The sequence below is a fragment of the Eptatretus burgeri genome, chromosome 17 (genome assembly GCF_056783735.1).
Source record: "Eptatretus burgeri isolate ZD-2024b chromosome 17, Ebu_testis_v1, whole genome shotgun sequence".
Taxonomy (NCBI): Eukaryota; Metazoa; Chordata; class Myxini; order Myxiniformes; family Myxinidae; genus Eptatretus; species Eptatretus burgeri.
In genome coordinates, this window is record NC_140977.1 from 52,215,412 (window position 1) to 52,239,183 (window position 23,772).

The 23,772-nt window shown below is 42.8% G+C and overlaps 1 protein-coding gene and 1 pseudogene across 1 annotated transcript; both read left to right on the forward strand.

The window, feature by feature from the left end:
• Positions 1-1,631: 1,631 nt before the first annotated feature.
• Positions 1,632-1,772, forward strand: LOC147010097 (U1 spliceosomal RNA; annotated as a pseudogene).
• Positions 1,773-6,810: 5,038 nt separating this feature from the next.
• Positions 6,811-7,981, forward strand: LOC147010098 (globin-like). The gene is made up of 3 exons (XM_085863398.1): positions 6,811-7,076; positions 7,256-7,490; positions 7,668-7,981. Exons 1-3 carry the CDS (start codon positions 6,955-6,957, stop codon positions 7,788-7,790), a joined length of 480 nt encoding a protein of 159 aa, XP_085719524.1. The 5' UTR covers positions 6,811-6,954; the 3' UTR covers positions 7,791-7,981.
• Positions 7,982-23,772: the final 15,791 nt, after the last annotated feature.

The window sequence follows — 23,772 nt, forward strand, 5'->3', positions numbered from 1 at the left end:
CACCCTCTCCCTCCCCTCCTCCTACCCACCCTCTCCCTCCCCCTCCTCCTCCTACCCACCCTCTCCCTCCCCTCCTCCTACCCACCCTCTCCCTCCCCCTCCTCCTACCCACCCTCTCCCTCCCCATCTTCCTACCCCATCCCTCCTCCTCCTCCTCCATCCTCCCCCATCCTCCTCCTCCTCCATCCTCCCCTCCTCCTCCTCCTCCATCCTCCCCTCCTCCTCCTCCTCCTCCATCCTCCCCTCCTCCTACCCACCCTCTCCCTCCCCCTCCTCCTACCCACCCTCTCCCTCCCCATCTTCCTACCCCATCCTCCTCCTCCTCCATCCTCCCCCTCCTCCTCCTCCTCCATCCTCCCCTCCTCCTCCTCCTCCATCCTCCCCCTCCTCTCCCTCCTCATACCCCACCCTCTCCCTCCTCATACCCCACCCTCTCCCTCCTCATACCCCATCCTCTCCCTCCTCCTACCCTACCCTCTCCCTCTCCCCCACCCCACCCTCTCCCTCCTCATACCCCATCCTCTCCCTCCTCCTACCCTACCCTCTCCCCCACCCCACCCTCTCCCTCTCCCCCACCCCACCCTCTCCCTCTCCCCCACCCCACCCTCTCCCTCTCCCCCACCCTACCCCACTGTGGGGGAAAAATTATATTAATGTATTCCAAATTGTAACAAATGGAGTTTTAGAAATTTAAATTTTATGCTACAAGTCGAATTGGCTGTCCTTTTAGCAAAGAGTCTTTTCCCCTAAATGTTGATAAAATGTCTTGTTCTGGAGCGGTGTGACCTGGGCTGACAACAGCAAACCTTTGTCTTGAAATGTACGTCGTGTACTTCTCACCGAGAAGAAACGTATGCAGTTTGAATTGGCAGCCCCCACCACTCTCCCATGAAAGTATAAAATGCTTTGAAATGTAAAATTGTTTCAGTGCAAGCATGTGAGGATGTATGGCATCTCAGTGGCTTGTACTCCTTGGGACTGACCAAGTACCAAGTTAGAATAAAACTCTGATGTAATGTACTTAAGCTGTGGAAAGTTAATTTATCGGGTTGGTTTAATGGTTAACTAAAAAGTAAGATAAATAAAATAGAATAATAATATTGCAACAAATGGGGGTTCTGTTTATTCATTGTGTGAAGTGTATGAGGGATACATTTAAAACCAAATCGGCGAGACGTTAAGCCCTGCAAGTTCAATAAGATTCCACAATCAACCAGCAAGAATTTCTACAACGATCACTACGAGGTTCAAGGTGAAAAATCCACAACAGTTGGTGCCGTGACTCAGATTCGAACCGACGGTGCGGTGCTCATGAACGGAGGTGCTTAATCTGCCGGAGGCAATGCCTGGAGGAATGACAAGTGCTTGAGCGAAGGTAAGGGAGAGAGTTCCTCAAGGGTGGGCTGTCTCAGCAGGTAATGTATTTCGAACAAAGAAAAGTTCATTGTCAGATAATTTTATTGATAGAAAGAAGAGGTAGTAGAGAGAGTCCGTTTGAAAGTAAACGATAAGTACTGTTGTTGTTTTAGAAAAGTGCTGGAGAAGAAGATGGAGGGGAGTAATTAAATGAGCATGACGAAGCAACATGCCACAGACCGCGCAGAGGACGCGTGAGGTATATGTTTGCATTGATACTTACCTGATAGGAGAGATACTGTGATCATTGAGGCAGTATTCTCAGGGTGAGGCCTACCCATTGAACTTCAGGAGGGAGGTTGACCCTTGCGATTTCCCCAAATGTGGGAAAGTCGACCGTGAAATTTGTAGAATGTAGGAGACGATTGACAGAGGGAGAGGGTGGTGCAGAGGGAGACGAATGCAAGAGACGATGCAGGCTGGGTATGTGGCTGGTGATTTGCATTGAGATACATGTGTTGCTGAGTGAGTGAAAAATGAAACTTGTGCGAGTCCAATAGATTTCATTGCAATGAAACGTGCTCTGTTGGGATTTTGACGATTTTTTTAACAACTAAAGAAACTTCAGGCAGAGTTAAAACAGCTTGGCTGTTCGTGGTTTGGTGTTTATAACGCCAAGGTCGTGTGTGTGTGTGTGTGTGTGTGTGCGTGCGTGTGTGTGTGTGTGCGTGTGTGTGTGTGTGTGTGTGTGTGTGTGTGTGTGTGTGTGTGTGTGTGTGTGTGCTCATTCAATGGGGGTCTGAATTGGAAGCGATTGTGAGCTCGCTGGACGATGTGATACATGAATGTCTTGTTAGAAATAATAATATTGCAACAAATATAGCATGAAGAGATGGACATTCATAAAAGAAATTAAATAATTAAAACCATCTCAGCAAGACAGTCTGAGGATGGACTCATGCTGAGTTAAGCTGTGGGTCTGAGTTGGGAAATGGCAGCATATTGCTGTTTTGGTGAGAGAAGTGGATAGATGGGTAATGACAGAGATTGAAATGTTTATGAATTCTGAAGTGAGACAGAGATTGGTTAAACATTATTTTTGAGATATTTTAGTTCCATTTCAACATGGAAAAAATGGATGGCTCACCAGGTGAACAGGTTAATGAAACTGTTAGCTTTTGGTGTTGTTTAACTGTTTTAATTTAATTTAATTGGAGAAACTTTAACTTATCAAAGTTCTTGTTTTGAAGATGTGATGTCATGGCAACAAAATGTCATGGCTGAGCAGAGTGGAACAGTAAGCAAATAAGGGTTATGCGGTAACTGTGTTAGTTACTTTCAGACTAGGCTCATAAGAAAAAAAAAAAAAAAAAGGAACTCATTGAGAATGAACCATCATGTTTCTCTTGGTTAAAATTGAAATGAACTTTTGTTTTAAGATTACAAATTGAGAATCCTTTTTACCTATGGACTTTGTTAATCTGTTAATTGAGGATAGGGAAAAGTTACTAAGGATTGAATCAAGATAATATAATGGCAGTTGCTCTGGAACTACTTGTGAATGAAATTGTAAATTGTTTCGCAGATATGAATGTTAAAATGGTAACTGTGCAAAATCGAATTGCTTTGGATTCGGTTCTCGAAAGAAGTTGCTAACTTTTATATCTATGATGGAATATTTTTTGTGAAAATAATTATTGATTGCAAATTGAAACCCTGATAAAGACTGTTTGCTTTTACAAGGAAATAGCAAATGAGATGAATGTTTTGAGGACACATACAACTGAGATTTCTATATTTTAGTTGTCATTTAGGGAAATAATAAAGAAAGATAAAATACTGATAATGCAAGTTGAATGCTTTGGAAGAACCTTCGTCAGTCTTGTGGAAATACATGAGCCCATGATGTTTACCCGATGTCAACTTTGGTTTTGTTTGTTTCGGAGTGTTGAGCACAATAAAACCATCCAATGTACGATTTCGTCAAAATGAAGCTTGGAAAGAACTTCCATACAGATTGGACGATGGGAGAACCCAGATTTTGGTGGTTGGGCATTCAACACGTGATCATGAAACTGCCCCTTCCTGAGGAGTTAAGATGGAGCAATGTGGAAAAAAAATAAAATAAAAAACCCCCTGAGAAGGTTGCACAAAGTCTTAACGTCGGTGTTGTGTGGTGCCTGCGTGGAGGAATGTTCTCAGCCACACTCTCGATTGTCGCTCTGCAAATACATCGTGAACTTGCTGTGGTTGCTTCAATGTACAACGAAGGCCTGGAGATCTACACTGCGAGTCCTCTGCAACATGTTCAATGGTGCAGATGGGGGCTCGTGCTGCCACGCGATGCATCTAACATGCACAGCTCGCTTGGTGAAATCAAAGCTGATTGCACAAACTGCTGTTGCGAGGCCCCAGGCTCTGTTGGGGCTGGATCTCTGTTCACCTCTCGAGTCCTTTTTGTCTCCTTCAACCCAGTGTCAGGCTCAAGCTCGTACTTGTCAACATTTACCTTCTCAGCTCAAGGAGTGCTTCGACTGTTTCCCGTTGGGTGCTGCAAAATGGAAACGCACTCAGTTTCTGATATGAGCACTCGCTGCCATTGTTGATTGAACTTGAGTATGAATATCTTTTCTCCTTCAGGAACGGGACATGGTAATCATGTGTAATATATTTATTCAAATTTTCCTGGAAAGGAAAAAACGGGGGAGTGTGGGGGGAAAATTATATTTTATCTGTTTGTTTATTGTGTGAAGTGTACGAGGGAAACATTTAAAACTGAATCGGCTCTACGTAAAGCCCTGCAAGTCAAATAAGATTCCACAATCAACCACGAAGAATTTCGACAACGATCACCACGAGGTTCAAGGTGAAAAATCCACAAAAAAATCCCTCTCGTCTCCCACCCCACCCTCTCCCTCCCTCCCACACCACCCTCTCCCACCACCACCACCACCCTCTCCCTCTCCTCCCCACCACCACCACCACCACCACCTCCCTCCCCCACCACCCTTTTCCCTCCCACCCCACCCACCCCCCCTCCCTCCCCCACCCCCCTCTCCCCACCACCCTCTCCCCCACCCTCTCCCCCCCCCATGAAATAACTGATCCTTTGGTGACCTACGTTCCCGTTTGCCCTCTCCCTGGGGTAAGTTCTCCAAAACCGTAACTTTTTATTGGAGATTTCCCAGCAATTTGGTTCATCTTACCCAAGCGACAAATCAACCAGGAATAGAGGGTTTTATTTTTACATCTCCCAAACTACTCTTCACAAGTTCAACGAATGGTACCATAATCAATTACCAAGGACCCAACCAGCACGGAAAAGAAATAATAAATTACAGATCGAGAGATGACCAAACAAGCATGAAGGATTTGAGACGTCACAAGACGCCATTGGCTGTGAGCACCGATTGGATCCTACCACATGACATCAATACACCCTCATTTTACTTGTCCCCATTCTTAAACCATGAAAGTAATAAACCAGAATGGCACTGACGTCTTGATATGCCTCCGCCCACATTACACACTCGCAGAGTTCAATTTAAATCCCTTCAGCTGTCAACTCCAAATCATAAGAAGTTAATCTTTGCATCATTGTAAATACTTGGACCAAGTTTGACTTGGATCCTTTCAGGTATCAAGTTATCATGATAACGAAAATCTACCACAGACCGAAACCCAAAAATAAATTCCTCCAGCTATGGCATAAAAAGCCACAAGTGGGCCTGGGGCAAACAAACAGTAGAACCTACAAATTCAACATGACCCAAATGGTCTTCTGAAACAAAACCCAAATTAAAACAATTCTTGTCTGAAACCGACGTTACAAATTTGCGAGAATCCAATCACGTCTGCCACAGAAGGTGGATGGTGGTCATGTTTCCACCAGTCTGAACAGGATACATCAAAAAGTCAAGGACATTCAGCCGAAACTAGACAGGTGTGCAACAAGGACGAATCTATTTCGGTGAACATCTGGATACGAGAATTTTTAAGCGATTCTTCACCATTGAGACACGGCGCCCAAAAACTTTTATGTAAATAGTAGCGTGCGTCGGCTCGCCATGCTCACCCTTTCCACACGTCGTCACAGATTTGCTGTGTTGTCACAATTTACACCAATCCCAATACATTTCTTTTGCACAAATTAATTGGCAATATATTTATATGAAATGGAAAACCAGGTGGTGCTTTGTTTTTTTTTAATCACACAAACACACACACGATTTGGGTGACAAGAACAAGCAGATATTTTGTTTCAGGTCTGGACGCAGATCCAGCCCATCAGTGGGATACAAAACAAACTGTTCGGCTTGGGACAGGTGTGCTCCAAGTGCCGTTCAAGGTTCAGTCCACCGTCAAACACTAATGAGTTCATAAGCATGAAAAGGAAAAGTTTAGTGCCAGATCACATATTTTGCAAGTGTCAGATCACAAGTTTAAAAGGATTTCTGCTGAAGCAGCACTTCAACTCGCTGTACACCAAATCAAACAAAAACTCATTTGGACAGTTTCGTGACGATCAAACAATCCTTTGAAAAAGCATCATTTCCAATCCTGCAATGAAAGCAAAAGCAGGTCAAAGAGATGCAAAAAAAAAAAAAAAAAAACTCCCATCACAACCAAAAGGACGTTCACACGTGTCGTGCGATTTTCCACTTTTCTTTCTGCAACCACGAAGTCTCCAAAACTTCCTTGGAAATCCCAATCACAAAACACTGACCAACCCACACAGACACTGCACCTGGAGAGGAAACGTTACCATGTATCGGACAAAAAAGCCACAAAATATGCACCCATCCATTGAGGTAAAGTTCAGGTTATTTGAGCATAGACAATGACATGGGAATATTTTTTAAATTGCTGCATCAAAAAAAAGTAGATATCAATACAAACTGCCCAGTCATTAAGCAAGACATTGCCAAACGAGTTTCAACAGCAAGGCAGAGATTAACCGCGCGACGATAAGATAACAAACGGCAAAGTCATCGGCCAAAAAATAAACAAACAAACTTGAACAGCACCAAGGGTCCACGGACAAACCAACGACTAATTACGATTCAACTCTATTGGTTATCCAGAAACAAGACCTTTTGTGTTTCTAGTCAGGATCATTGAGAGTTTAAGATGCTCATGACATGAAACACTTGGTCACATACACCTCAAAACACCCTAATCATGCGTGCTGTGGTTTTTTTTGCTTAGGTTCCACTGGAGCCTTCTGACGAGCGCGACACACTGAAATAATCATGGTCTCACGAGTCAATTATACCAATCGACGACAAAACAATCGTACAAAAATTGAAATGTGTTGCTCGAGGATGCAACACCAAGACGTTCGAAGTCATGAGGTCTGCAAACAGGACCTCGCCTATCCAGCCCTTGATTGCCACATCGACGACTGTTGCAAACCTTTTCATCAGTCCTGGCAATCTTCATCTGGAAATTTTTGCTGCATTTGACAGACAATTCGAGACTTGCGTAAACGAGCCTGAAAGCTATAAAAAAGTGAGAACCCTTGTGCCTTCAAGACAGAGGAGTTAAACCCCAAACTCTGCTCTTACCTTTGGAGAACCTACACAAGGAGCAATCATCATGTCTGTGCAGGAGAAAGGAACAATTGAACGAACCACAGAGGCAGAGCGTGCTGCCATCTCTGCCAGCTGGAAGGTTGTGATGGATGACTTTGAAGGCGCTGGTGTCCAGATCTTGGATACGTAAGTATTTGCCTGTCTCGAGATTTAAAAATTGTCAACAAATAGCAATTGCATGTTGACCTCAGACTTGGGCTTTTCCTCGGCTTGTAGATTCTGCACGAAAGTTGGATAGGGGTTCAATGTAAAGCTGAATATGTGTAATGATCATTTGGTTGATTACCGCCATGATCATCATCCAGGTTCTTCAACGCCTATCCGGGAGCAAAGCCGTTCTTCCCCAAGATGAAGAATTTGGACTCTGTTGAGGCGCTGGCAGGCTCCGCAGACGCCCGCTGGCATGTGGAACGAATCATGCTGGCTGTCAACTACGCCGTCGAGCACGTAAAAGATCGCGAAAGGCTCTCCAACAAATTCGTTCCATTGAGCGACGATCATATACACAAACATGGTGTTACCGAACCAAAGTATTTCAAGGTAAGTTTTGGAGATACCACGTTGCACAGCATGCAACTCATTGCGAAAACTTGTATTTGCACCATAAACGAGACAATGCATAACATAGTGTATTGTTGAGAAGCGTAATGTTCGCTGCAGCAGAAACGAAATCTAACATTCACTTCCTGACAATACTCAATGATCTTTGTACCACAGTATCTGGCCCAAACAATCCTCAAAGAAGTGGAGAAGAGGAATGGTGGCTTGACACCCGAAGCAGTGAGTGGGTGGGCAAAGCTCTTGAGCATCGTCTGCATGATGCTGAGAAGCAAATACTGAGTCTCATCTTCATTGTGGTCAACAACATATACCCTGGGATAAACACCTCGTTCACCTCGGCTGAGCAACATGTCGTTTCCCCCTTCCCACTCCCCATGTACCTGATTGAGAACATGCTTTGTTCACAATAATAAAGTTGTGCTTTGTGCTGAAATCAAAGTCTTGCATCTCAATAAACAAAGTCAATCTTCCTTAAAGATTATGTGGTTTAATTAAATTTTCACAATTCTGACAAATTAAAACAGTTTCTTTCACAAAATATCTGAAGAGCCAGACAGGGAACAATCAAACAAATACAGCGTTTTGGAATAGGTTTCAGATCAGATGAAATTAATTAAAATTATACGTAACTTTTTTTAAAAATTCTAAACTTTAAACCAATGATATGAACACAAAGGTCGACAAAACACCATCGAAACCTGCATCAGGTATTTGAAGTACCCTCACATGAAAATAGATCGTTTTAAAGAGTTGAGACCACGGTCACCCACCACGGGATCATGAACCCACTTGATTTACAGGTTGATAAACAGGTCACTGGTCAAAACCAAAGATCTGTCAAAGTTGGACACCGATGCCTTGAAGAATCCAATGGTTTCCCCAAAAGTCACTTCCAAGCTCATCCTCCCCACCCCCACTTTCCGGAGAAATGTGCAACAATTTCCAGGGGCAAATGGATGGACTCGACGACCCCAATACCTTTCATTGCAAGTCAAATGTTAATTATACTAAAGGTGGATCGCTGGGTGCAGCAGATGTCGAATGTGCCACTCACAAAATAAATTAGTTCAATCACAAATCCATATTAGAGATGATGTGCACCCTCCATCCCCCCCCCCCCCAACCAACTCGCTTTACAAAATATAGCCACATGTTACTGGTCCGATCCAAACTGGTTCCTCCAAGCGCCAGGGAGACGGCACGACACACCACATGCATCACACTGTGGTAACCATCACTTTCCTTACATCAAACCACAGAAACTCCTTCATGAATGTTCCATGGAGTTTGGTTACAGTTACAAACAGAGTGAAAAGGCGGTAGGACGGAAAACACAATTCGTGGGAGTAAGCGAAACGACAGAGTGGGCAGTGGTGGCGAATGGGAAGAAAATGTTATTCTAACCTTAAATAAGTTTATGCTAAGACACTCCACGTAAAGTTAAAACAGGGAGAGAAAAAAATAAAAATAAATTTACTCATCAATTTAATTTTTATTATTATTTTTTTCTGTTTTACCTCCACGACTGAAAGAAGGTGGTATTTACGTTTACACACCAGTGTGTGAAGGAGCTCAAAGTTGGACAGATTCAGATGAAATTTGGTGGGCAGGTTGGGTCTGACAAGGGGGAATTTATTCAATTTTGGAAAAGATCCAAATCCAAAAATTTTTGTGAAAAAAAAGATTCTTCACCACATAGATAAGGCTAAAAAAAACTATGCAGTGTGATGTTTCAAATAATTATTAGGCCACATAGGTTGTGCTGGATCAGGCGTTGTGCGGCAGAGGTCGGGAGATGTGCCCTTCTCGTTTAACATGAAACTCCCGAATACGTTTTGGACATTACATTGTATGTACAACATGCGTTTTAATGAGTAAAATAAACTCCAATTTATAGATGAACAAACAGACTTGGCCATGCCCCAACTCTCCAATGCACATTTTTCGGTCAATCTACTGCAATTACCTCCAGGCAAGACTGGGACATAGTACTCATTATCCATAGATTACAATGTTCACCTTGGCCAAGATGTTCTGTGCACATGTACTCGTACATATGGTGAACACAAGAGGCACGGTTTCTCATTGGTACGTTTTGCTCCGAGTTGCATCACACGTCAATCAACCATTGGGAAACATCCTTAGTTTCACGGGTCAATAATGCTTGCAAATGGGGACAAATACTTTGAACACGTCAGTCACCAAGCAAATGCAAGGATATTACGGATAGTATTTTACCGTCAACATAAAGAAAAATAAACAAAGAAAAACTATGAGGAGACATTGTAAAAGTGGTAATCTTCACCACCACTGTGAAACTCGGCATTTTTTTACCTGTCACTTCCCGAATAGATTAAATGAAAAGACATGGTGTACAACTTGCATTCTTGATATTCACCCGAGGACATCTTGCATCCACTTAGAAGTCAGCCAACATCACCTTGGTTGGCCAGGTAATAAGAGGAAGAAGAAGAAAAAAAAAAGTAGAAGACTCGGTAAAGCGTATACCTCCACCATGCCTCAAATTTTTGACACATGGTATAATCGCATTTTTTGCCCCTAATGAATGATGAATTACTTGAAAATTAAAAAATTCTCGTATCCAGATCTTCACCAAAATGAAATGGTCCTTGTGTCACGCGCACACACCTTGTGCCACCTTTGATGGCGGAGGTAATAAAGAAACATTTTAACGAGAATTCCAACGTTGAGGCAGACATTCAGCCCATCAAGCCTGCATTCAAGTTGTTTGTCAATGCTCTATCCTCCAGATGCCGAGCATGAAAGCAAGGAAGCAGCACGTGTCATTTCTAAAGCCTTTGGTACGACTCAGGATTACCCAGGATGCTCTCACTATTAGAGTCTGCAAAGTATTGCGTACATAATAAATAAATAACCCCTTCAAATATCACACAAGGACCCCAAAATAAAACAAATCAAGCCAATTACAGATCACTTTCAAACTACGCAGAGCGATCGACACAACGGGTAGGCTCCACTACAAATTTACAATCGCTTTCCAAACCAGCCATCCCTTTGGAGCGCTTTCCAAGCTTATTACCCCACGAACAAGAAGGGAAAAGTGGGGTTATGCAATTGGTTCATGGCCATCCTATCACGTTACAGGAGGAACAACTTATTTAAATTGTATTATATCTTGAACACAAACCTGTAGTTACCTCACCACCAAAGGTGGATGGAGGTCATGTCTCCATCCACCTTGTTTTTATTTTCACAATCCACCACCAGAATAATCATCTTCACCAATCTGCTTGTGAGGCTATCTCACGGTTATGAACAAAACTGACAGATTGGGTGTAACAAGAAGCGATTCAATTTTGGTGAAGATGCAAAACAGAAAATTTTAAGTGATTCGTCACGTTTCAAAAACTTGGTGGCAGAGTTGGGTAGGTGCCAAGAACAGATCAGATTTGGGTCAAGTTGTGGATCTACATGTGGCTAATCAGTGGAGTAAAAGCCATAAACTGGTAATCCTTGTGGATATATGCGTGCAAGTTAGTCTCCAAATCACATATGCATACAGAGGACATACAATTATTTATTCTTAATAAAACTATTCCTTCCAGGTCTTCACCACCACCTCATCTTCCCCCATCCCAAACCATGATCTTTTCTACCTCCGCTAATCCACCCCAAAAAAAAAAAATAATCCACCTTTCAAAGTCCCTGCAGTGTCCATCTTGTTTACCCTGTGTACCCTGCCCCATATCTCATTTCCGTTCCACACTTTTTTATTTTTCCTTCCTTCTCCCACCCCTCTTGTTGTGCGTTAGCCCTCATAAGAGCCTCAAAAATAATTAACCTCCGCCATCGAAGATGGACGGAGGTAACTGTTATCACCCGTTTGTTTGTTTGTGAACAGTATTACGGAAAAACTCCTGGACGGATTTCGACGAAATTTGGTGGGGGGATTAGGTATGGTCCAAGGATCATGCCATTAGATTTTGGACTTGTTCCAAAGTCCAATATGGCCGCTATGGCGGCCATTTTGAAAAAAATATTAGAATTTTTGTTTTTGCATTTCTACACATTTTAAGTGATTGTCAACCAAAACAAAAAAATTGTTAGAGAAGAAAAACAAAATTTTGCAACTTCTTTTCAAAAAAATTGTTTATTTGAAAAATTTTCGATTTTTTTTTTTTTTTTTTTTTTACATTTCTACGTTTAAAGTGATTGCCAACCCAAAAAAAAATTGTTTGAGAAAAAAAAGAATTTGCACCTTTTTTTTGAAAAAAATTTCGATTTTATTTTTTTGGCATTTCTACATGCGCGTCGATTTAGTTTAGTTTATTCAATCGTGGTTCAGTGGAGTCTGATCAGTTTTAACCTACAATAAATAGGATATCAGGTTCACTTTAGTGACCCAGCAGTATTGGCGGCGGAGGTTTTGCACTCTACCGAGTGCTCCCCCTCGAGTTTCAAATAGGAGACTGACTGTTTTTAAGGATAGAAACTGGCATGAACTAGAGGGGGAGCACTCGGGAGAGTGCAAAACCTCCGCCGCTAATACTGCTGGGTCACTCAAGTGAACCTTATATCTTATTCATTAAATATGATGTCAACAGTGCTGACAGAGTTATAGTTCGTTTCTCCAACATTTTTTTTTTGGGGGGGGGAGTTGGAAATCTCTTAAAACATGTAAAAATGCAAAAAAATAAATAAATAAATAAACCGAAATTTTGTTGAAAAAAAGTTGCAAAAATTTTTTTTTTTCCTCGAACAATTTTTTTTGGGGGGGGGTTGGAAATCACTTAAAACATATAGAAATGCAAAAATTAATTTTCCTTTTTTTGGGGGGTTGGAAATCACTTAAAACATGTAGAAATGCAAAAAAAAAAAATTCTCCACATTTTTTTGGGGGGGTTGGAAATCACTTAAAACATGTAGAAATACAAAAAAAAAATTGGGGGGGGGTAAAAAAAGTTTTGGGGGGGGTTGGAAATCACTTAAAACATGTAGAATTTCATAATCATATCAAAAATTTCATAATCATATCATAAAATCATATATCGAAAACATTAAAAAAAAAAATTCTCGAAAAAATTTTTTTGGGGGTGGGGGGGGAACAAGTCCAAAATTTAATGGCATGATCCTTGGACCATACTTAACCCCCCCCCCCCCACATTTCGTCGAAATCTGTTGAGTTTTTCCGTAATACTGTTCACAAACAAACAAACAAGCAGTCATAGACTGGTACTTACGAAATCGTCAACTTGACCTCTGACCTTGTCTAATAAAAGCTGTCTCTCGAGAAGGTAGCGACACAAACCAGAAGTTTCTACGGTGATTCTATATCAAACCATCAAAAAAAATCTCCATTTCTCCACGCAATTATATTAAACCTTAACGCAACTCAACCACGCGTCTGCTCGAGCGCACTGCATCACGTGACGACCCGTGACGCGTCAAGTGAAATATTTTTTATACAATCTTAAAACGTCTCCAAAACATCCGATTTTTACCAGAATTTCCACAACCGAGTTTTAAGCGTCCTAAGCGATCGCAAAAACCGAAGACAAAATTAAAATCGAAGTTAAAACGAACTCGTAACGTCGAGCGAAGCAAAAATACTCCATTTCTCCACATGAATTTACGGAATTATGTTTGACCTCACTGTGACCTTGACCTTTGACCGATTTTGACCAAAATCTAATCAGCACGAGCCATCACCCTCCTGAATCACGTGGTGTAATTTGACATTGGTAGCTTCTTCCGTTTGAGTTATCTGTACCAAACCATCAAAAATCGAATATTTGACCTCACTGTAACCTGGACCTTAATCTAACCAGCACTAGCCATCACCCTCCTGAATCACGTGGTGTAATTTGACATTGGTAGCTTCTTCCGTTCGAGTTATCTGTACCAAACCATCAAAAATCGAATATTTGACCTCACTGTAACCTGGACCTTAATCTAACCAGCACTAGCCATCACGTGGTGTAATTTGACATTGGTAGCTTCTTCCGGTCTCATGTTATCGTGCCTACAAACAAACAAACAAAAACGGAAGTCATCAATATACTTACAAAATCTTTAGATTTCGTAAGTAACAAACAGAAAGGGGTGAAAACAGTAACCTCCATCAATCTTCGAAGATGGCAGAGGTTAATAACTAAGGGGTGTTAGATCGGGCATTGTAATAGACACTGCATAAAACCAGGAATCAATTTATACAACTTTTACAATCCATTTTATTTAAATTACTGGAGAACAAACTCTTTAATAGAGTATTTCACCACAGAGATGGGGTGAGTGTCCAAGAGAACAAGTTTTTTTTTTTTTTTTTTAAAACAATCGTTAAATTTAATTTAACTTTAAGTAAAGACTTGAACACTGTGGGGATAACATATTCTACAAACTCCAGTTGGTGATGGAACACCCAAGAGCAAGTTGAGGACAAGAGAAGGCCGTTTGGCCCATCAAGCCTGCACAACACGAACAGTTACAATCACCACCCGCACCCAAACAACCTCAAAGTTCTGAAAACATACCCAGGATGTGTTCCGCATCAAGCACATTGCTCTCGCTTTGCAAGTGATAGAAAATTAATAAAATGGCTAGCATAGTCCAATTCAAAATGATACGACAACCAATTAAAATGTTCATCGGGATAACCCTGTTATGCATCATTAAAACACATAAAGATCATATTGTAATTTATACTCTCCCTTTCATCCTCATTCAAGAGATCCACAAACCAAACGCACGTCTCCTCACCACATTTATTTATTTCCTTCATCCTCGTACTATGGAGCTGCTACTTGCACAATACATTAGTTTAGAGAAGTTCAGAAAAACAGAGTAAAACCGAGAACGACTACCGGAACCACATTGTTTCCATGGAGACCATTCATCAACTACTCAAAACGCCTCACTACCAATTGGCATTTTTACCCCGAGGCCCTCACATCCCATCACTGTGCCAAAACTTGTCCACATAAGTTGTCTGTACTCTTCAGCATCTTAAACATATTATAAACAACTGTCTCCTCCAACCATTCCTTCTTCACCTGACAACCTCCATAATCAATATATTCGCCTGACGCCATTCCCTCAAATTATAACTTGAGGGGGAGCACTTGGGAGAGTGCAAAACCTCCGCCACCAATACTGCTGGGTCACTCAAGTGAACCTTATATCTTATTCATTAAATATGATGTCAACAGTGCTGATAGTTATAGTTCTTTTCTCCAACATTTTTTTTTGGGGGGGGGGGGGTTGGAAATCACTTAAAATATGTAAAAATGAAAAAATGAAAAAAAAAAAAAAAATCGAAATTTTGTTTTCTCTAACAATTTTTAGGGGGGGGTTGGAAATTACATGTAGAAATGCAAAAAAAAAATTTTTTTTCTTGGGGGAGGGGGTAACAATCTCTTTGGGGGGGTTGGAAATCACTTAAAACATGTAAAAATGCAAAAAAAAAAAATTCTAAAACAATTTTTTTTCGGCAGGGGTTTGAAATCACTTAAAATATGTGGAAATGCAAAAAAAAAATTTTCTCTAACAATTTTTTTGGGGGGGTTGGAAATCACTTAAAACATGTAGAAATGCAAAAACAAAATTCTATTTTTTGAGGGGGGGGGGTAAAAAAAATTGGGGGGGGGGGTTGGAAATCACTTAAAACATGTAAAAATGCAAAAAAAAATTCTCAAACAATTTCTTTGGGGGGGTAACAATTTTTTTGGTGGGGGTGGTTGGAAATCACTTAAAACAAGTAGAAATGCAAAAAAAAAAACTATTTTTTGAGGGGGTAAAAAAATTGGGGGGTTGGAAATAACTTAAAACATGTAGAAATGCAAAAAAATAAAATTCTCTATTTTTTGAGGGGGGGGGTAAAAAAAATTTGGGGGGGGTGGAAATCACTTAAAACATGTAGAAATGCAAAAAAAAAAAAAATTCTCTAACAATTTTTTTTTTGGGGGGGGTTCCAAGTCCAAAATTTAATGGCATGATCCTTGGACCATACCTAACCCCCCCCCCCCACCACCAAGTTTCGTCGAAATCCGTCAAGGAGTTTTTCTGTAATACTGTTCACAAACAAACAAACAAACAGAAAGAGGTGAAAACAGTAACCTCCATCAATCTTCGAAGATGGCAGAGGTTAATAACCTAGAAATAGCTTTGAGAAAAAAAAAACCAAGCTCAAATGAGCCAAGATACTCTCCTCTTAATGATGTCATATTCGTTTTCATGACGTCATTGTGATGTATCAGGTTTGCGATAAATTATCTGTGCTAATGCCCGGCTCGATTCCCGCAAACAAAATTCAAACAGCTTGCCTAGTTTTGGAGATCATGGTATAGGTGATTTCCATTAGCGGCGATATTATGACGTCAACTTTTTCTAGGAAGAATTTCCAAAATTGGAGATGGCTACTGCCTGTGCGTGGGCTTTCTGCATATACATGGCAAGTTTCACGAAGATTGGATAAAAACTCTGGGTTGTGAAACAAAAAATGTCAAAAAATAAGAATGACGTCATAAAAATTTAAATGACGTCAGTGATGAATCATAATTATGTGCGGTAATTCATCTCTGCTAATGCCCTGTTCGATTCCCGCAAACAGAATTCAAAAAGCTTGCCGAGTTTGAGATAATTTTTTAGGCGATTTCCATTTGCGGAGATATTTTGACGTCATAACTTTTTTTCTCGGAGGAATTTTCAAAATCGGAGATGGTTACTGTCTGCACAGGGTATTGTTACATATATATGCCAAGTTTCAGGAAGTTTCGATGAAAACTGTAGGCTGTGAAACAAAAAAGAAGTCCACAAGAAGAACATGAAGAACAACGTGAGACTGAGATCCTCCACGAGTATCTAAAAATAAATAAATATATATACGTATATCCAAAAAAAAATTAAGAAATAAGGTTAAAAGGAGGAATCCCACACGTACCTTATTGTTCGAACTTATACACCCAGTATGATTAAATAACACCACAAACATATTGGGACACATTTTACCAGAGCACAACCAAAACCCGCAACAAGCACCACCAGCTCGACCTTCTCCATGTCTGACACGACTTGCGCGCGCACACACACACACGAAGCGGGAAATCGCCCTTTTATCCAAGCTGTTTATGGCAAAACGGTGCGGAATCACAACACCTGCACGAATCACGAGGCTTCGATGTCATTGGTCGAGACGGCGTTTCCACGCACAGGTCCGTGCGGCGAACGGATTGTCCACTCGATACAGATCCGGCACGTTCGATCAGTGCACTGTGAAGCGAGCCGCGAGATCGAGGTTCGGAGTGTTGGGGACGAAATCGTTTCCGAACCGAACAACGAACTTACCTCTCATACATCGCTCCATTGTTTTTAATGTAACACGTCATATTACAAGGACGCAGTTCATTGGAGGGGTAAGTGAGTGTGAATTCACCACACGTGTGACCACAACGCTTCACGGACCCCTCCAAGTCATTCCCGTCTCCCACCGAAGTTGCCTCCCAGCAGATGATGCCTCATATGGTTTGAGAGAGAGTGCAGCATGTCTGATTAAAAAATGACGTCATTTTGACTTGGATTTTATAATATGTAAATTTGCTTGGACGTCTGTGTCGGGCCTGGGGAGTCATGGATTCACTGGATCATGGGGTGTGGCGCTGCCGGAATTTGCGCGGGAACTCAGACGAAAGTCCGAGTCTTCAGGTCCTTGGTGCTTCCAGTCTTGCTCTGTGGATGCGAGACTTGGACTCTGACCAAGGATCTGAGACGGAGACTTAATTCCTTTGGTACCAGGTCTCTTCCGAGAATCCTTGGCTATCGCTGGTCAGACTTTGTGTCCAATGAGCGGTTTCTGAGAGAGACTCGGATGAGATTTGTTACCTGCATGGTCCATGAGCGTCAGCTGCGGCTGTATGGACATGTGGCTCATTTTCCTGACGCTGATCCTGCTCACCAGATTCTCTCAGCCAGGGAGTCTCGAGAGTGGAGGAGGCCAATGGGCCGACCACGTGCCTGATGGTTGCAGCAGGTTTACCATCATCTCAAGGAGATGGGAATGGGCCAGGCATCTGACTGGGGGATGGCCAGACTGAGGCCCCTGGAGTACCGGCGGAAAGTGGACGCAGCGACGCGCTGCTCCGGCGCATGCTCCTATAGCTGACCCTGACCTGGTGGATTGCCGGTACCGGGTTAGCCGACCAAGCAGCCATGTCCTTCCTGGTCGCTCAACCAGCTCTATCGGTGGCAGTGGTTTCGATCAAGCTGCCGCCATTCTAGCCGAATGGCCCGCAGCTGTGGTTTGCACAGGTCAAAGCGCAATTCGACACCCGGAACATACGACCTTGTTACTGGAGTATGCGACGGAGATTTGAGATATTTTACTACAAGCTACACCGAACAACCTGAACACGACTTTTAAGACTACGCTCATAAAATGTACGACTCCCTGTGAGCACCTCTACTTTCAACAACAACTTCCAGCCAAGGATTTAGTTGATCGAAGACCCACACAACTACTGCGTCACATGTAGCAACTTCTCTCGAATCCACACTTGGAAACGCCTGGAGGGATCTACAGTTTGCCCACGACCTGTTGAAAGTGGTGCTCGATGCAAGGCAGGAGAGGGACACGCTCATTAGGAGAGGGCCGACACTGAATAGGGCATATCTGTTAGTATGTAGCCTGACCTCTCCCTTGAGGACAACAAATTGGTGACATAGCTAAAAAATAAAAATCAATAAGAAAACTAAATCGGTACGACAGGCGAGCGAGGGAACCGGCCTGCGACACAATCTGTGGGATGCGGGTAGTTACAAGGCATCCACAGTCGCAACACAACCAACTGTCATGACGTGGAGGGCCGATGACCCCACTCGAATAATCCTGATGATGTGTGCTAATATGGGAAGTCTACTTCGGACTGATGAGCTAAAATCACTTGCAATGGAGCATACACCATTAGTTCCAGCGATTCCCGAAACCTGGCCAACAGAGGTCATCACTGATGCAGAGCTCGCTATCCCCGATTACTCCACTGTGAGAAGAGATCAGGGAAATGGCGATGGGGTAGGTGGTGTTCTTCTGTATAACCATGCAAGCCCCACGGCGAACTTACATTCCGTTTGACCGTTCCTCTTCCAGGGCAGGTTGGGTGCCATTTCCATATCATCGTAGATGTCAAACATCGTCGTCTATTGGATGCCTCAACAAAGCTTGGTGTGCTCGGTAAAGCATCCATCGTTTCACGGCTGAATATCACGCGCCTTCCATCCACACATACGTGCCCCTTTTAGGAAGTACTTTGAGACTTCCTGTCCATAACGCATCCATCTGTGACAATCCAGCCCATCAAACACCAGATCAGGCATTGCATCAAGACCACGGGACCCCATGTTTTCACGCATGTCAACCGCCGAGCACCCGAGAAATTAAGTATTGCCCGCCAGCAGTTTGACAATATGTGACAACATGACATCAGACCATCGTTCAGTACTTAGGCTTCACCCCTACATATGGTACCCAAAAGACACCTGGAGATTGGCGTCTTTGCAGGGACAACCAGTCCTTAAACAACGCGACTTCCAAACCGTTACCTCATTCCTCACATTTAGCATTTTATCACTACGCTCCATGGTGCCACCAATCTTCTCCAAAGTCGACCTCGTTTGAGCATACCATCAGCTTTCCCATGGATCTAGATGACGTTCCGAAGACAGAAGCCACCCCGCTTTTCGGCCTTTTCAAATTCCTTCGGATGCCATTTGGCCTATGCATTGCCGCACAAACCTTTCAACGTGTTATCGATCAAGTGCTCGCGGGATTACACTTGTGCTGCGTGTATGTCGATGATATTCCAATCGCCCACACACCTCTAGAGAATCATCAGGAACATCGATGTCTCCTTTTCACCCATTTGCAGGAATTTTGCATCGTCATCAATCCCACAAAGTGCATATTCGGCGTTCTGGAGTTGATTTTCCTCAACCACTGTGTTAACCACTCAGGCATCCGTCGTGTCGAGAAGGTGCAGATTATTTGGGATTTCCCGTCACTGTCATCTCAACGCAAACTGCAAGAGTTTTTGGGCCTCAACAACTTTTTCCACAGATTTATTCCAAATGCAGCCACAACACTGCAGCCGCTGAATGAGTTACTTGCAGCTGCTAAACACCCTGAAGTGTTCCGATGGTCTGAGCTAACCTTGTCAGCCTTCCACAGCATCAAAGACTGTAGATATGGAATGGCTAACGCCTCACTCCTGATTCATCCGAAGCCAGTCGCCAACGTGTCTGATGGTGGACACGTCTGAGGTCACGATGGGTGTGACCCTTCAACAGCTCATCGATGCTGACTGGCATCCACTGGCCTTCTCTAAAACGCTGAACCCAACAGAGTGCAAGTACAGCGCCTTCAATCAGGAATAACTCATTGTATACCTCCCCGTCAAGCATTTCAGCCACTTCTTTGTCCTGACTGACCACAAACCTTTAACTTTTGCTTTATTCACCCATTCAGTCTCAATCTACACGCACACTTCGCCAACTTAGTAATATCTCGCAATTCACCATATTACTAAGTCCATGGCCGACGCTCTCTTACGCATTGAGGTATTGGCATTTTCTTCTACCAACACACCGACCATCAATTTTAATGCACTTGCAGCAGCACAATTGGAGACACAAAGCTCCACCACCTCCAGTCGGAATTTCCAAACAAAATACAATATGGTGTCGGTCTGTTGGAGGAGAAGAGATGTAGACTGTCCATATATAATAAATAAATAAAAAGTCACAGCGAAGAGAAATGGTCAACAAGCAAAATGTACTCGGTTCTGTGAAGTTTACGTGATGCCCAGAGCGAGTCGTATGCAATGGTAAAGGTATTATTGTTGTTGTAGGTGTCGACCCACAGGTCAGTTGGAGGGTTGGCTCATGTGCTGCATTAAGAAAGGCTGGCTTCAGTTGATCTCATGAGACCATCACGACCACCATCGATAGAGTATGAAGGTCTTATCAGACCGTTGTAGAACTTTGTAAGGTCTGGCATGAGGTTGCTGCAAGGGTTTCCACTCAAATACATAGAAAATTCCTGGGAAATACAAACCGGGCTTGACAAAGGCGTATGTGTCGGTGTTTCCTGGAGGTCATGCACGGCCAAATTAAGTTGGTTGGCAGAGTTGGTGGTGTCTGGAATTCTGCAGGTGGTGTGCAGCACCATTATTCCATGAGGAAGTGCATCGACTCACACCTCTTTGATGGAGGTGGAAAACGCTCTCTCAGGTGTCGTTCCAGAATATTGCATAAATTTTCGATTGGTTTAAGATCTGGTGGTTGAGTCAGCCTGGGGTTCCCAACCTGGGGGTAATGAGCATTCCTGACAATCATATCAAAAAAAATCAATATCATTTCCATTACCATGCATACTCTTGGAAAGGATAAACCTCCAAACACTTCAGTAGTCATTCTTCACCCTTGTCTCCAGTGTTTCTGTGGATGGGACAGGTGTTTCGATCGCAGTTATTAGAATCAGAAGCAGCTAGTTTCCTGGAAAATGACGCAATCGTCAGGTGCACACATGACATAAGACATGCCGCATGACAGCCTCGGCCCCCAGGATATCACTGCAGGGGGATACCCTGGTACCAAGCTATTGAAATCCGCGTTTAGCACGCATTATCGCAGGCATGAGGTCGCATTTGGAAGCCTGAAATCTCACAAATAATGGTAGGAACTTGTTTCATTTTTGATTTACATGCTGATCGGTGATGGCTGCAAGAAAAATTTTGCCTTTGTGAAAATTTGGAGTAATTTTTAGGGCACTTCCAGGTTTGAATTCCAATCGACGGGTGGCTTCTATCGGCCGATTAGAGCCGTGTTTTAAACACATGGGATCAAGGGCTACGTGGAGCGTATGGCCTGGGATCGAAGGTGCGCCCCATGACTACAAGCCAACACTGCAGCCAATGACTACAAGCCACAGTGCTATGATGATCCAGGAATGGCAAGTGGGGGAAAAAAAACGTGGCTTTCTTGACAGTTAAATTGATTATGGATTCACGAATATTACAGAGAAGGGGATTATGAAACCACAATGTTTGATCTGTTTGAAGGTCTTGACTTTCGAGTCGTTAAAGCCGAGTATACCATCATCAAAAAGGTCAACTACGTCAAGGTGAGTGCTTGAACACTTGGCTGTTCAAGAAACTGTGCCAAGATATGGACTCTGAACACAAAAGTGTGCATCTACACACAGGTAAAATGGCTGCCCAGAGGTAACGTTGTTCGCTGAGTCTTTGAACTCAGAGATGACATCCAGCTATTCCTCGATATTCAAGGGAAGAAGGATTTGCTGTCTGAATGGAATCCACCAGAATGGAATGTGAAACTTTCCTCCCTAGTTATGTTTGTGCAGTTGAACAAACTGAACACCACACTACAAAGCAAGGATAAGTTGGTGATCGACTTCACCGATAATCTCCGGGAATTTGTTGGGAAGCTGAAGAACTGTCATCGTAAAATTGAGGGAAACACGGTAATGCTAGAGCATACGACCGGTGTTGATGAAACGTGTACTGAAAAGATGAGACACTTGATTTCTCAGCATCTGGTCGCCCCACAAATTGAAATTCAAAAATACCTCCCAGATACGGATATGGACATGGCAAGCATTGTGCGGGATCCTTTCCGATCGACAGTAACGGCGATACCCGATGATGACCAGATGCAGACTGAACTTGCAACTGAAAGAAGATTCCAAAATGAAGCTCAAATTCCAGACGGTATCACTGCCAATGTTTTGGGTAGCTATGACTGAATCGTATCTGACTTTGACATCGCTATTCCTAAATTACCATTTGGATCCACATACAGTTGCGAGTGCATTTTCAGCATTAGTGCATATGAAAATGAAGTCAAGAAATCGACTGGACATAGTAGACGAACTGCGATGTGCACCCAGTGTGACTGAACTCAGAATTAAGAAAATTGGTATCATCTGTTCAGCATCAACCTTCTCATTGAACTTTCCAAACATGTGGTCAGATTTATTTGGCTGGGGATTATATGCTCTGCAATAAATATGCAATGATTTGGAAAAAAATCCTTCTCTCGGGAGGGTCAAGGGAAGGTAATAGGTGAATTTTGATGTCTAAAATGGGTAATGACCCAACAAGTGTTGGGAACCACGGGAGTCGGCCATGACATATCGATAAAATCAGCGTCATGCTCATCAAACCAATGGGTGACCACATGTACTCGGTGAATTGGGGCATTGTCATCCTGGAAGACCCATCCCCTCCTCCCACCCCCAACCACCTCCAGAAGGAAAGAAATGCTGCAACATGGGGTGAAGATCACTCGGGAGCATGGAGTAGTGATTGGCATTGACTGCATCAAAACCTTGCCAGGAAAATGCGCCCACATTACAGAACCACCAGAAAGAACCCTTCACTGTTGGAACCAAGCACTCAGGGTTGTAGAGTTATTTAGGTTGGTGCCATGTGTTCATTCGATGGTTTGTTGAGAACATGGTGAAGGATGATTCATCTGACCATATTTCTCGACAACTCAGTAGTCCATTCCATGTGCTCTTTGCACCACTGAACTCGCAAATGTGCATTACCAGGTATGATGAGCGGTTTGTGCACTGCAACCCGACTATGGCATCCCACTCTGTGGAGTTCTCGGCAGACTATTTTTGATGAAACTTTGATGAAAAAGGAAATTGGAGCTCAAGCTCCAGCTTGAAAGTTAGTCAATTGATCTGCATTTGTACCGGCTTTGCCTTGCACTTCAAATGAATGCATGGACATCATGATCCTGCAGTATGCACTTCCACCCACTGTTGCCCTTTGCTGATGTCTGTCCCCTGGAGTTCCATGCCGACATCACCTTAAACACCATTACTCATGAAACATCAAGTTGAGCTGTCTTTGTCACTGAAGCTCCTACCAAACACATCCCAATGATCTCCCCTCTTTAAGTTACTGAGGTTTATGGCCAAGGCCTTTATTTAAAAATAAATAAATAAAACACACACACCCGTGTCCGAAGGAGGCGGTGCAGTTTGGCATTTCCATCTCATGATGCAAGGAAGCTAGAACTCCCCTTTGTCAATTCAGTGTTGACATTTTTTAAAAAGTAAAAATATAAAAAAGAGATGTACATACAAAATATTGAAGCAGCTACACTACTTAAAAAGGTAAGGGGGAAAAGGAAAAAAAAATAACTCCACTATAAACATTACAGATAATAAAACCAGAAATAAAGCAGGAGGTGAAAGAACAAG

Excerpts from the sequence above, each read along its gene's own strand:
- LOC147010098 (XM_085863398.1), top strand. The coding sequence starts at position 6,955 with ATGTCTGTGCAGGAGAAAGGAACAATTGAACGAACCACAGAGGCAGAG. Across the intron at positions 7,077-7,255 it reads GGTGTCCAGATCTTGGATAC|GTTCTTCAACGCCTATCCGG; the intron begins GTAAGTATTTGC and ends ATCATCATCCAG. Across the intron at positions 7,491-7,667 it reads CCGAACCAAAGTATTTCAAG|TATCTGGCCCAAACAATCCT; the intron begins GTAAGTTTTGGA and ends TTTGTACCACAG.